The 14801-nt window shown below is 32.6% G+C and overlaps 2 protein-coding genes across 2 annotated transcripts; one reads left to right on the top strand and one right to left on the bottom strand.

Annotated features, from left to right (window-relative positions):
* Positions 1-1276: 1276 nt before the first annotated feature.
* Positions 1277-5768, bottom strand: LOC108480978 (dynamin-related protein 5A-like). Its single transcript, XM_017784137.2, has 8 exons — positions 5376-5768; positions 4685-4876; positions 4365-4571; positions 3628-4056; positions 3082-3309; positions 2788-2983; positions 1881-2577; positions 1277-1676 (listed from the first exon to the last, which is right to left on the bottom strand). The coding sequence occupies exons 1-8, from the start codon at positions 5709-5711 to the stop codon at positions 1490-1492; spliced, it is 2472 nt and encodes an 823-aa protein (XP_017639626.1). The 5' UTR covers positions 5712-5768; the 3' UTR covers positions 1277-1489.
* A 6413-nt stretch (positions 5769-12181) lies between these two features.
* Positions 12182-14719, top strand: LOC108481643 (G-type lectin S-receptor-like serine/threonine-protein kinase At2g19130). The gene has a single exon (XM_017784753.2). The coding sequence runs from the start codon at positions 12191-12193 to the stop codon at positions 14537-14539; it is 2349 nt and encodes a 782-aa protein (XP_017640242.1). The 5' UTR covers positions 12182-12190; the 3' UTR covers positions 14540-14719.
* The last annotated feature ends 82 nt before the right edge of the window (positions 14720-14801 follow it).

Below are 14801 nucleotides of genomic sequence, written 5' to 3'. Positions count from 1 at the left end.
TTCTTAAATTGTATATCTTTGAGTTCTCCTCAAAACGACTTTTGAATTACTTGATTTTGAGTTGTGTAGCTTGAATATGACCATTTTTGTAAAGGAGTGCAATTTCCAACGAGGATAGTTTGAGCCCCATCGCAAATCAACTTTTCTAACTTGTCAAAGCGGATTAGAATTCAACCAAGTACTAAATTATTGATGTTCTATTATTCTTAATTATTCGAGGTGATCCTAGATGCATAAAATATTTTAAAATTCCTCCGCTCAACCCACCATGTTTTTCCAATAAAATTTCAAAATGTTCTAATTATGTCCTCAAGCTATCAATGTTATATTAATCAGGTTATTTTATTATTAAAATCATTAAATGGCACACCAAATCTTGCTTAGCTAAATTTAAAATGAATTTAAAAAATTAAATATTACCGTATAAATTTTAAAAGTAAAACTAAAAATAAAGTAATACTTAAAAAGAGAGTGAACGGAAACATCCCTAAAAGCTTCAAACCAAGATTTTTACAATGTCCATTTTAACAATATTCATTTTTTCATAAAATTTTCTTTTTAAAATGATGTTGTATACAATTTGACATATCATTTAACAGTTAAATTAATAATTTTAATAAAAATCTTAATTGATATAATATTGATAATTTTAAAATATAATTTAAATATTTTAAAATTTTAAAACTAATTTAAAATAATAACATGCAATTAACTCAATTTGATTATAGTGTTAAAAGAACTAAAAATTAGTACAGTGATTAATGGGTAAACATATAAACATCAATTTTTTATTTTCGAAAAACAACTATTACTTTTTATTAAATTGTTAGAAACAAATTATTCAACCATTAGTTTTTATTTTTAATTATTTTATCAATAATTATTTTTTAAATCATTGTTTAAATATTATTATATTATTTTTATTTCTTTCATCCACTTAACAAGTATAACTATGATTAATTAATTTAAAATGTTTAACTAAATCAAGATCAACCCTTGATACTAATTCAGTTAATTTATTTAAAAAGTAAAAAATACGAAAGAATTTTTATTTTTTTATGTAGTCTATAGAAATGATTTAAAATCAAAATAAATCCGTAATATAATTATAAGAATATTTTTATCTTTCTATGTTATCTAAAAATAATTTAACCTCAAAAAATTCAGAAATTTTGACATTTCAATCAAACCCTTATTTTTTTTATACAAATTTTTTTGATGTATTTTACATAATTTTTCTTTAGTATTTATTAAAAGGGCTAAAATTACGCAGATATTTAGGAAAGCTAATTTTATTCACTGATTAAAACTGTGGTCAGTACCTTATCCAGATGAGAAAGAAAAATATGGTTGCCAGCAATAGACAATCAAAAACACATGAATGATTTTTTTTTTTTTTTTGGTTCACTAGATGTGAAACCTTTGCTTGGGAGCATTGTGTTGGAATCGAGGGATCCAGTTCATGGAGAAAAAAACGGTGTCGTTTGCATCAGAGTGCTCGAGCAACATTTTTGAACTCATTCAAGCAAGATTGAAGAATCATCTGTCGCTTTTGAAGTGATTGTCGTTCCTTGTGCAGCACCTCAATGGCGTCTGGAGCTATAAACATATCCATGAATTTCTCATCATTCACAGCAAACAGGTCCAATCCAAGTGCCACCACTAGCCTGTCCCGACTATATATCCAATTAAAGCAAAGAAATTAAATCAATGTGTTTTTATGGTCCAATCTAGAGGGGTAAAATGCAATACTGGTCCTAATATAAGTGCCTTTATGGTACTTTTACTGTTCTAACAGCAGTTCGATTGTCAGTGAGGGTATTGATACCAGTAATATCACTTGTACGGATAATAATAAAAGCAGAGATTAAAGGACTTACCATGGGGTTAAAAATCCAGAGTTCAGGGTTGATGTCACACTGCGTTCAACAAGGACTTCACGTATCCGTGCAAAATGTTGTGCTGCTGATGAGCAGATTTCTGAGTAACTTGAACCTGTTTTGGAACCACTATCACCATTACCAAATAAAAGACTACCACCATTGTGAACTTTTGCCAATTGTTCAGCATTTCTGTTGCCAGTCATTCTTGCTATACGTTTTCTTGGTCCAACTTCAATGCAATTCCCAAGTTCCTTCTTAACTCTAGCGTAGACCACATCACATGGCTGGTCAGGAGATGGGGTCTCAGGCACTGTCAATTGGGTTTCTTGAAGAGCTTCTCTAGCTTCTGTGCCTTTTCCTGGAGTGGTTTGCTTTGAATTCTTTTCAGGTGGTATGTTCTCCTGATCTCTCTTTGCCTCGTCGTGCGGTACTTGCTCAATACCAGATAGCTCAAGGCAATATGAAGCAGATGAAGCTTGGTTGTATTTGTTATAGGAACTTGCCGTTGAGTTAAAGACTCCTTGAAAATCATTCTCATAACAAACCTGAGAATATGGACTTGTGACTGAATCAAGATGATGCCTAACTAGTTGCTTGCACTGTTTAGCCAAATCCTTTATAAAGCGATTGTATGCATGCCTTAAAGCTGCATGAAACCCAACATACCCATCCCAATTTCCAGTATTCTTCCCATCTGTGTAAATTAATAGAAATCAATAAGCATTATGTTATAAGGAAATCAGAGAGGAGGTAAATGCTACATGCAACTGGTGTGCATAAGGTGGGATTAAAATATCCATAAAGTGACTATCATGTATGTCATAAATACCATCTCTTTGAAGATAATCCCTCTTCAAAATGATGGCTAAAAAGTTCGATCAATGAAGGGAAAATGACTTCTTACATTCTGATTCACGGCAGCGATTCCTCTCAAGAGCAATGTCAAAAAGATTGCCTAGAACGAAGGCAAGCCGATCACAAACAGCATCAAGGAGAGGAGCAAGCCATGACCGTGCAGCAGTACGTGCAATTTCTGCAGCAGCCTCCGTTACTCCTCTACCCCCACCTCGGCCAGCATGTGCAAGTAAGATATTCGCAACCTGTTTCAGGAAAATACACCTATTTACAAGTTCATCGGGGATAAAAGTCATGCTCATATGGCATTCTTGGGGCAAATTTCAAAGTTCGAAATATCTACCTTCTCTCTTGATACTGGGGGACATTCCATGGAATATGCAGCGCAGCGGAATTCATGCATTACCCTTTCGAAAGCAGCTCCACCATAAAGACGAAGAACAGCATTAGCAGGTTTTATATCAGTAGTAACACCTGGCCAACTCCCTAACCCACTCTCGGATCTTTCCTCCTCTGTTGTTTTCCCCCACTGCTCGGGGGAAGGATCTGCTGCTCCATCGATCAAAACCCCCTTGAGCAACGAAAAGGTAGGATTAGTTTTTTGTAGTTAAGCCACAAGCTTTATGGAAGAAGACAGGGTCACAAATTCTAAGAGCTCCATTTCAGCATGAATAACTCAGGTCGTGAAACTGGTATATATTAACCTCAGCTGAAGAAGTGGGAACATGTGATGCTACCCCAAAAGTTGGAACAATATTGAAAGTGGTCCAATTTGCTAAATAGTTATACGTTACTAGAAGGGGAAATGATTTTCTGAAGTAGCTAAGTCTAATAAGATGAGACTGTTTATCTGAACCAAATAAAATTCTGTATGAGAGAGATGTCTCACCACATGATTGCTTATATATGCCGCATGCATCATGGCTGATTTTCGAAGATGAGAAACATCGGAAGTTGCTTGTATTTTGGAGTCAATTCTTGCCAGCTCAATGTTAACATCACTGCAGCGCTGCTCAAGCAATGCCAGTGTAGCTGGGGCAGCTTCTTTGTATCTCTTTTGTAGTTCTGATTCCAAATACTCCCTCAAAGAACAAAAACCAATATAGGGCTTGAACTTTTCTTCATCATAACCTCCCTTGATTCCATCATGCAAATGACGTAAAACTTCAGCATCCACTTGGGATATTTGCCTTCGGAATTCATCATTTGATATGGTGTTCCTTTCCTTCGGCAATGCCACAAAAAATGGCCGGGTATTTTCTCCAAGATATCCACTTGCACTCAAATAACGATCTACTTCCCATCTGTCACTAAACTCCTACATTAATTGAATCGTCACAATCAAATGCCACACAATTTCAGATACACAATCAAGTTACAAGACACAGACATATCATATCAAGCAACAAGCAAGGCTTATTTTCAGTCCCTATTATGTCAGGACCCCAATGCTCAATTTCTCCTTAAACAGAGCCTCCGGGCTCAGGTTTTCATTAAACCAAGTCCAGTTCGTTAAATCCTCGGCGGGTTGCAACAATATGTAATACTCATCGTAGTGTGAATGTGTCAGCTCAATGTTACATCTCATACATAATAAAGCCCAAAAGGAAAGCATGAAATCTGTACCTTGAGTCTATTATCAAACTTGGAGACCACAACTATTGTCCTTCTAAAGGTTGGATCAATTTCACGAATTGAATCTAACCACAAAGATGAGCACCATTCCACGCTACTCTGCTGAAGGAACAACAGAATACGATGGGGAGGACTAGCTAGTAACTTAACCATTGAAAGAATTTCCTCTGGTGTGTTCTCTGGTTCTCCCTTCTTTGCCTGCCAACAAATTGCCAACCATATATTTTGCTTCATAAATAAATGCATTATATTACAAGATTTCAATCAATATAAGATCTTTTTTTTTTTCCCCAAATGAACTAACAGCCTACCTTAAGAACAAATCCTGGGGTATCAATGATGGTGAGATTTGGACAATGTGCAAATTCAGCTCTCATTATAATTGGCTTAGGAGAAACTGAAGTTTTAGTCTTTTTCAAAAGTGCCTCAGTTCTTGATTTTATGATATCTGCAATTGTCGATGCTGAAACAACTGGACTTCCATATTCTTCAGAATCTTCTTCCTGTTTGTAGTTTTCAATTTTAAGTAATCAGAAAAAGATAACAAGGGAAACATAGCGCTTCTAGAAATGGAGTATATATTACTTAAGAACACCCACATCCTATACCCTCCCCAAGAAAAATGCTAGCAAAAGAATTAAAGGTATAAATCAAAACTATTCACATCCAAAACATAATAAATCCCCGGTATTTGTTCAATAACAAGTGTTTTAAAATTCAACTCTTTTAACACAAATTATTCTGTCTAAATTCTATTATAAAGAAAAACTTATGTTTCTCAATTAAATTCTTCGAAATTCCAGGTATTGTTTTGATTAAACAATTTGCAGTTCTTCCATCCAGAGTAAAATAAACACAGATAAAAAAACCGATTAAGCAAATAACAACATCGCCACAGGAAATTCAAAAGAAATAAAAGAAATAAAAATCCAAAAATGGCCCTTAAACCCATTAAACAAAACCGATCCGAATTCGCAAATAATAAATAAGAGCAAAAACCACCTGGAAGCGACAACGAGGTTCAAGTGCCGAAGGGTCATGAACCATCTGCAAAATGAGAGGCCGGCGAGTGCCCATCTCGACCTCACGCACATTGAAACGAAATCCAAGAAAAGCTTCAAGGAGAGAACTTTTTCCATCAGATTGGCCGCCGAGCGCTACGATCTCCGGGATCGGAAGCTTCTCCCCGAAGGCCACTGCAGCCGCTTGGAGGCGGTTGTAGGCCTCGAAACGGGACAGAGAGGAAGAAAAGGAGGAACCGTCACGTGAATGGTGATGATGAGAGTGGGACCTTTTGGATTTCTCTACTGGGGTTTTGGTCGGAGTCAGAGTCGCCATCGCCGTTGGAAAGAGAAAAGAGGGATGGGGAAAGAAGAAAAGAGAGGAAGCGCTCCCAATTTTGAATTTAAAATTTCGAGGGAAATACAGACGTTGGAGGGTTGTTGGACATGTGCATGGGCTTGAGCTGGGCTGGTATGGTATGGAATGGCTAATTAGGTTTGGGCTGGACTCAACATGGATCCGGTTTACGCATATATTAATGGCTTATTACTATATTTTATTGGGCAAATTCCACAGATAGTCCTCTAGCTATCAAAACATTTCATTTCAGACATCCAAAATAAAAAATTTGCAATTTAAGTACCGATGTTACATAGTTTAATCATTTAGGTCACTCCCTTTAAAATCTCAAGCAAAAATCTAACATGACATTTTTCTTTTAAATTTTGATTTTTCACGTAATAAGAAATAAAATGCATGCCTGTAATTCATTAAAAAATTCATTTTAGCTTGTCAAACTTTTAATCTAATTTATATAACCTTAAAAAAAAATTATATATGCATCATTCCAGTCTCCAAACATCTTCACGAGTGCCTTTTGCTTTGCCTTCCATGCCTTGGCATATGATACTTGATATTTATACCGGGTATGAATATCCACGATTATCACCGTAATTGAAACCCTCGAATTTGCTTCCAATAATGGTGCTATTTCTTTAGCTATCATATTCAAACTCAATTTACAGTGATCTTAGGATATTGGAACTGTGCAGGTGTGAGGATTATTGTATTTTGTTATCTCCCATAATTGTTTCCTCTTTAGAAATGAGACTCGTACTTGCCACATGTATCCATCACTGAATTTTACACATGTTCCTACATATCTTACAATTGTAGATACATCCACTCGGTAGTCTGCGAATGTCTTCACATTGTACTCCTAAATGGCTAATACAGTAGCCTTTTTCATGGAAATTGAGTACCAACTGTCAATTGCCTTGAAATATGTATCGGTTGGGGTGGTATAACTTGGAAAGATATGCGGATACTCCGGAAACTCAAGACCTCTCATCTCGTCAAAGTTAACTTCCAGCATATGGGCTAAAGGTTCTAATTTCATATTATCCTATCCAACATCACTAGCATTTACAAGTTCCCTAGTCTTCAAATCAGCATTGCCAAAATCATTGATCAGTTCTACAAAAAGCAATCTAATCAAATTCTTAAGGATTTCTTACTTAGGTTGGGAATGTTGTATTCTAGCAAAAGTGGACGACCCCTCATGTTGTTGGGAATGGTGTATACCCATAGAAGTTGATGGCACCTTGTATGGTTAAAAGCATTACTAAATCTGGATTCTAAAAACTACATTGCAAAACATCCTAATTGCATCTCCATCTTGTTGTATTCATTAAAGTTTTAAGAAGATTACAACAAGATATGAAGTTATTAATCTACCTGTATTTCGAGTTTGGTATTTCCATTGTGAATCCATTAAAGGGATCATAGACGAGTTTGGAATATCGCCCCCATGTTCTTCTACAATGTTGTCGAGCTCGACATACAACTCAACTGTATCAATACTATTACATTCGTGAATTGCAACCATTGTTTATATATCATCATCACCCATTAAATGAATTACTGAATACCTGACTTGATCGTTACATGTAATAAACCTATACCTCAACAACCCAACCGAAACTCTAATTTTTTGACCAATTTTGTTCCTCATCTCCACTAACTTGATGTCTTTTTTAAACATTATGTTAATCAGACTTTTGAACTCGAAGATTACATCAATATTTGTATTATAAGTTTGACTATTATAGTTCACCATAGCATAATACATTTTGCTCATTTGGTAGTGGATTTGAAAGATAAAACCAAGAATAAGCTAACAATTCTCCCTTCAAACTGCTGTGAATGTGTCTATATATGATATTCAGCCTTCCCACCTTTTTCATGACTATTTTTACATTTTACCTATTACTCAATAGGCTTCCATCAATTCATAAAAAGACTTGTTTTTATCATTTCAGTTATCAGGCTGCCATCAACTCATGCAAACAGACTTGTTTTATCATTTCAGTTGTTAAACTTCCATCAAATTATGTAGAGACTTGTTTTATCATCTCAGTCATCAAGCTTTTATCAACTGAGACTTATTTTGTTATCTCAGTCTTCTATCTACTCAATCAGAATCCTCTAATGTCTTATTCTATTGTATTAAAGTTCCATCCCCTCAATTGCCCTTTCATGCGAGACAAAATTTTATTACTTCAAAATCTTAAATGTGAACCCTAAAATTTTTATATTCAAACCCTAAAATAATTGGTTATAGCTTCAAACCCTAATGTCAAAACCTAAAATGATTAGTGAAAAAAAATTAGGAGCCAACATCAAAGTTAGACACCTCTAGGGCATGTCGACCCCTAGAAGTACTGAGTTCAATGTTGGCTCCCAAGGTGACGACTTCATCTAATTTACTAGATAATTGTCTAAAGCAACTAGTTTGCTAAATAAATCTTTAAACTAATATATTTTATTTAAAAACCTAATGATAATAATAATAAATTTGAATTAAGTCAAATTAAAGAATATAGTATATATAAAATCGGTGAAAGTACCTTGCCAATCCCTAAATTTTCAATAAGAGAGTAAACATATCCCTCTACTAAAAGAATGAGTAATTAAGTTCCTATATTTTTAAAATGTAAGCAAATTAGTAAAATTATTAACATTTGAAACAAAACCATCCAAACAAATGATGTGGCATATGATTGTTCAGTCAATGATATATATCACACAGTACTCACATGTCACTTATAAAATACTAATATTTAAACATAACATAGAAATTTTAAAAAATTATAAAATCATTGTACATGTGGCTGATTATTATTGGCTGTAATAACTTTAAAAAAATAACTCTTTTTATTTTTAATACTTATTAATATAAAAAGTAATTAGCTAAAATTAAATTAACTAAAAAAGAAAGAAAACAACTTACCAAACTAAAAAGAAATGTAGAAAAGGAAGACCAACTAAAAAGAAAGAAAACAACTTACCAAACTAAAAAGAAATTTAGAAAAAGCAAGACCGGGAAACAAAGTTTCCAATCTTACGCGTGAATAAAAAGAAATAGAAAGTAAAAAATAGTTATTTATTTTTAAAAGCTCATTTAATTGTTATAGTTAATCATAATCCGTTATATGTACAATGATTTTATAATATTTTAAAATTTTTAATGTGATATTTAAATATTAAAATTTTATAAATATCATATCAGTATCGTCAAAAATATGTCACTATTGATTGAACAATCATATGTCACATCAACTATTTTAATAATTTTTGTGATAAATATTAACAATTTTACCACTTTGCTTACATTTTTTGCTCCTTTTTGTAGGAAGACTTTTTTGTCCCCTTATTGGTAGGCATGTGCATGGGCTGAGATCGCGAAAGTCCGCTTAAAATATGAGCCTAGACAAAAAATGGGGCCTGTTTTATAAACGGGTTAGGTCTTGTGTAAGTCTTTTTTACTCAAACTCGGCCCAATCTGGTTACATGTTTAAAAAACCAAAATTTTGATACTCTTAACAAAGTATCAATACCTTGCCTAGTATCGATACCGTTTTAAGGTTCAATGTTTTGAAAATTAAATAAAAATTGATTGAGTATCGATACCCTTCCCAAGATATCGATACCTTATAGTAAGTATCGGTACATTTCCTATGGTATCAATACTATAGATTTTAATATGGATTGGATCGGTCTAGGCTCGAATTTACCATTTATAATCTAGATCGAGATTGAGTAAAAATTTAAACCCATATTTTAGATCGAATCTAGTCCTAACAATTGGATCCAAAATTTTCAAAGGACTTACCACGACTCATAAACAACTTTACGTATTGGTAATACATAGATTGCTAGGGGAGTTTTACCATATAAAAACCATAACCATAATTTTACTTAATGACTAAAGGGTTTTGATTTTTTCTTTTTCATTATTTATAACTATTTTTTCCATCAAGTCCATATTTATAATTAAGTTTACGCGTATTAAACATTGATAAAGGCATTGAGTAATTTGTACTAAAAAGCAATGAAATTGACTTAAACTTGTCCCAAATAAAACAAATTAAATTTGAACTTTTCAATCAAACTCTTAATTTTTTATTTTATGAAATTAGAAATTCTGAAATTGTCTAATCTACCCTCAATGTGGTCCATCAATCAAAGAAAAAGTCACGTTATTTTATATTAAAAATTAAAAAATTCAACATCGTCTCAAATAATAATTATTACTTTTGTTTGGTAATTAGATAATACGAGTTCAAATATTTTCAACTACCTTCTTAATATAGTAATAATAAAAAGGATTGTCCATTGATTGATATGAACATTATTATCAATACAGTATGAAGTAAGTTTAAATGCACTGAAACGCATTAACCTCCTCTTTATGAGTTAGGGATGAGTTATGTATAATTTTAAGCGAAAGATATGATTAGACCTTCTAAATATTAACATCATCAACTTTATACACAAAAATTAATTGACAATAAATTATACATAATAAATTAGCAAATTTTCAAAAAAAAGAAAAAATTAAATAAAAAATACTTAATTTCTCGACTAATTAAATTTTATTTTATCTGAAAACTACCATTTTATTCCTATTTATTCCAAATAATTCAAAGTAAATTAATAAAAACGAGATACGTGACAAATGATCTCATCCACATTAGTTTTTTTTTTATAAAAATGGTAACCTAATTCTAAAATATTAGATATCAAATTTGGAAAAATGAATATGCTTCATGAACTAAATTACGAATAAAATAATTTTGACTTTTAAAGCATAAAAATTAAAGTTCACATTACTTAAAACAACTTTCAAAAGATAATTTCAGAAAAAAATACCTAAAAACATTTTAAATAAAATTACTTAAATATTAATATTATCATTTTTAAAAAGAGTATTTTTAAAATTATTTTCAGTAAAATAAATTAACAAACATGTATTTTTGAAAAAAAAACAAAAACAAAACCCACGTCAAGAAGGAAGCATTCAACACTAAAATTAAAAATATATATGTTGACTGCTTTCATTATCAACATTGAATAATAATTAAAAAGAAAAGAACATTTCAAAATGTACCCCACACGTATGATTAAAACTTTTATCAGAAAAAAATTATCATACTTATAAAAAAATAAAAAATTATCATGGCCACCCAAACCCAATCTTAAATTCCACTTTTCATCTTTGAAAAATCAACAAAAGTGAATTCTTATTTTTATTTATTATTTAAACTATTTTTGTAAATGAGAATTGAACTAAAAACCAAGCCATTAAAATAAATATAATTTTATTAACTAATCAACCAACAAACTTCGTATGATAAGTTTGGATAATCATTATAATTAGTGAGTTTAATCGAATTGAGCGTAATTTGAGTATCTCAATTACAATTTTCGATTTTTAAAAGAGGGTGAAAATTAGAGTAATTATCTAGATAATTACACTCAAGTGCAATATTAAAAAATATTTTTATACAAGTTATAAAAATTATTTTATAAGCATGAATATATATAAGTGTTTGAGATGATGATGACAAAAAATTCTTATATTATAAATATTAAAAATATATTATAAAAATAATTTATGTATTTTATAAAGTTATTAAAAATATATATTATTTAAATGCTAAAAAATTAGAAAAAAATATTATAAAAATATTTAAATATTATAAAAGTGTTATATATTTATTTCTAAAATATTGTGGTCAATAAGTTGGACATAACTTATTCATGTGTTCATATTATATATTATAAAATGATATACTTATTCATAAAAGAATATTATAGCTTCTTTTTTTATCATAACTTATTTATAAAAAATATTTTTAAAATTATAGTAAAAATTATATTATTTATAAGAAGAGTTACAAAAGTTATTGGACAATTTATAAAACCTTATTTATAAAGGTTATATATTATAAATTTTATATTATTTTTATTTAATTTATGTATTATAAAAGAGATATAACTTAATATAAGTTTTTCTTTAAATTAAGTTTATATAAGTTTTATAATTAAAGTTATTACTATTTGGACCGAGAACTCAAATATTAGAAGATTGATGCTAATTATACAAATATAAAAGGTTCTCTTGCACCATATCGTGGAGCTATGATACCATTTGGGATAATATTGTCAAACATAAGCACCATAGATAGCTCACAAACTTTTTAATTTGAGACATTTAAGGCTTTATAGTTAATAAGACAGTTGTTGCTCTAAAAAAATATTTTTCATATTAGCATCATCTTAATATATCATAAAAAAAAATAAACTTTTAAAACTTTTAAAAAATTAAATCTCAAAATCTACTAAATTATTGGGATTAATGGCATATTTTAACCATTAATTATAACATTGTAGAAAATAAAATAACAGTATACCAAATAAATACATAAATAAATAATAAAGACGTACAAAAATTTCTCCATTTTTCTCCAATGGGAAACAGAACAAGGCTTTTGCTTCCTCTCTATGTTCTGGTTTTTTGCTTTTCGTCATTTGAAACTTATGTCTCCATCGAAATGGATACCTTATATCCAGGCCAGTCACTCTCTGGTAACCAAACTATAAGCTCAAGAAATGGAAGGTTTGAACTTGGTTTCTTTAAGCCAGGTAACTCTACAGGCTACTATGTAGGTATCTGGTACAAGAACCTCAACGTTAAGACTGTGGTGTGGGTGGCTAATAGAGATGAGCCACTCCTTGATCATTCTGTTTCAAAACTTGAGCTCTCTGAAAAGGGTAGCCTTGTCCTTTACAACCAATCTGAAATCCCAGTTTGGTCAGCTGAGCCATCATCATCAAACACCATGAATTCCACTGTTGCAGTTCTTGAGGATAGTGGGAATCTTGTTTTGAGAAATGGTTCAAGTCCTTCAGTCACAGCATGGGAAAGCTTTGATCATCCTACTGATACATGGTTGCCTGGGGCCAAGCTTGGAACAAGCAAGATGAGCAAGAAAGGGTTAATCTATGTTTCTTGGAGCAGTCCAAATAATCCTTCGCCTGGATTGTTTTCCCTAGGGCTAGACACCAATGGAACCGGGTGGTATCATATACTGAAGAATGGGATTAGGCACTGGACTTGTGGGTCTTGGCTACAGAGAGTTTCCTCTTTTAGTACTGAGACAGTGACGACCAACTATATCACCATGGAATATGTCTCAAACAAGGAAGAAAATTATTATTTTTACTCGGTCACCACCTCCTCGGTTCTTGTAAGATTTCTGATGGATGTAACGGGTAAAGTGCAGCAACTCATATGGAAAGATGGTTCTCAGGAATGGGAAACTATTTGGGAAAAGCCGAGAGAAACATGTGAAATCTATGGTTTCTGTGGAGCAAATGGAGCTTGTAATCAGTTTGGTGGGCCTAAATGCAAATGCTTGCCTGGTTTTGAACCTAAAATTCCTGGAGAATGGAAAACGGGCAATTATACAAATGGTTGTCTTCGAAAATCTTTGTTGAAGTGCAATAAAGATGTGAAACATGACTTCCAACTGATTGAAAACATAAGGCTGCCAGCAAATGAAGTGTTGACAAATAATAAGAGCTTGAGAGAGTGTAAATCGGCTTGCTTAAGAGACTGCTCTTGTATTGCATACACCATTGGATATTATGGTAACTGCTCCATATGGAGAGATGATTTGCTGAACATCCAATACCTCACTTTTGGTGACTATATTGGAAGAGATTTATATCTCCGGCTTCCCATGACGGAGTTGGAAGCTTCGAAAGTTACAAAGAAGGTAAGAATTAAGCGGCTCACTATTTGTGCAGCTGCAGCAATTGTGGTTTTGATTCCTATCTTGGTACTAGTTTCAACATGCAGGATGGCAAATTTCTCTGGTACCAAACCAACTGATGATGCTCTGGTTCTCTTCAAGTTTGGTGATTTAAAGAGTGCAACAAAGAATTTTTCTGAAAAATTAGGTGAAGGAGGCTTTGGTTCTGTTTATAAAGGAATGCTTCCGAATTCGGCTGTCATAGCAGTAAAGAGTCTCAAAGGCCAAGACCATGAAGATAAGCAGTTCCGCGCTGAAGTGAGCACCATAGGGACAATCCATCATGTTAATCTAGTTCACCTTCTCGGGTTTTGTTTGAAGGGGACGAAGAGGTTTCTCGTATACGAATACATGCCAAATGGTTCTTTGGACAGTCACCTGTTTAATAAGGATTCAAAGATCCTAGACTGGAAAACAAGACATCATATTGCACTGGGAGTAGCTCGAGGATTAGCCTATCTCCACGAGAAGTGCAGAGTATGCATCATACACTGTGACATCAAGCCTGAGAACATTCTTCTTGATGCTGATTATAATCCTTTGCTTTCAGACTTCGGCTTAGCAAAGCTGTTCGGTAGGGATTTCAGTCGTGTTTTGACCACGATGAAAGGAACCAGAGGGTACCTTGCACCCGAAATGATTTCAGGTGATCCCATCACTCCAAAATCTGATGTTTTTAGCTATGGGATGTTGCTATTGGAGATTATATCAGGAAGAAGAAACTGGGAGATAAAAGGTGATGAGACAGACAATTACTTCCCAGCTCGTGCTGCGATATGCGTAAGCAACGGAGGGGATGTACTAAGTCTGCTGGATCCCAAGCTGCAGGGGAATGCAAATGCGGAAGAAGTCATCAGAGCTTGTAGAGTAGCATGTTGGTGCATTCAAGATGAAGAACAAAATAGGCCATCCATGGGGCATGTTGTTCAGATCCTTGAGGGAGTCCAAGAGATAAATATGCCACCAATTCCCTGGTTTATTCAAACCATCATAAACTTCTAAAGAGCTTTCCCAATTTGTCTTTGATAAATGAGAAGCAATGTTTTAGTAGTATTTAATATCTTCAAGAATCAATAACCACCATTAGAGCAGCTGTTAAGATTTTAGCTTTCCTTTGAGATGCATCTTTCTTTGTATAATAATGTATCATACATGTTGAGTAATTGCTACTTTCTAGGAAAATAGTAGACCAGAACAATAATCCCATTGAACACCTGGCATTCTATCTATTGGAATCATATTAATTTAGGATTAATCTCAAATA

This window comes from Gossypium arboreum, chromosome 1 (assembly GCF_025698485.1).
Source record: "Gossypium arboreum isolate Shixiya-1 chromosome 1, ASM2569848v2, whole genome shotgun sequence".
In the NCBI taxonomy this organism is placed as follows: domain Eukaryota; kingdom Viridiplantae; phylum Streptophyta; class Magnoliopsida; order Malvales; family Malvaceae; genus Gossypium; species Gossypium arboreum.
This window is presented reverse-complemented; position numbering and strand designations above follow the sequence as displayed.

Excerpts from the sequence above, each read along its gene's own strand:
- LOC108481643 (XM_017784753.2), top strand. The coding sequence starts at position 12,191 with ATGGGAAACAGAACAAGGCTTTTGCTTCCTCTCTATGTTCTGGTTTTT.
- LOC108480978 (XM_017784137.2), bottom strand. The coding sequence starts at position 5,711 with ATGGCGACTCTGACTCCGACCAAAACCCCAGTAGAGAAATCCAAAAGG. Across the intron at positions 4,057-4,364 it reads AGTTTGATAATAGACTCAAG|GAGTTTAGTGACAGATGGGA; the intron begins GTACAGATTTCA and ends CAATTAATGTAG. Across the intron at positions 1,677-1,880 it reads TCTGGATTTTTAACCCCATG|TCGGGACAGGCTAGTGGTGG; the intron begins GTAAGTCCTTTA and ends TTGGATATATAG.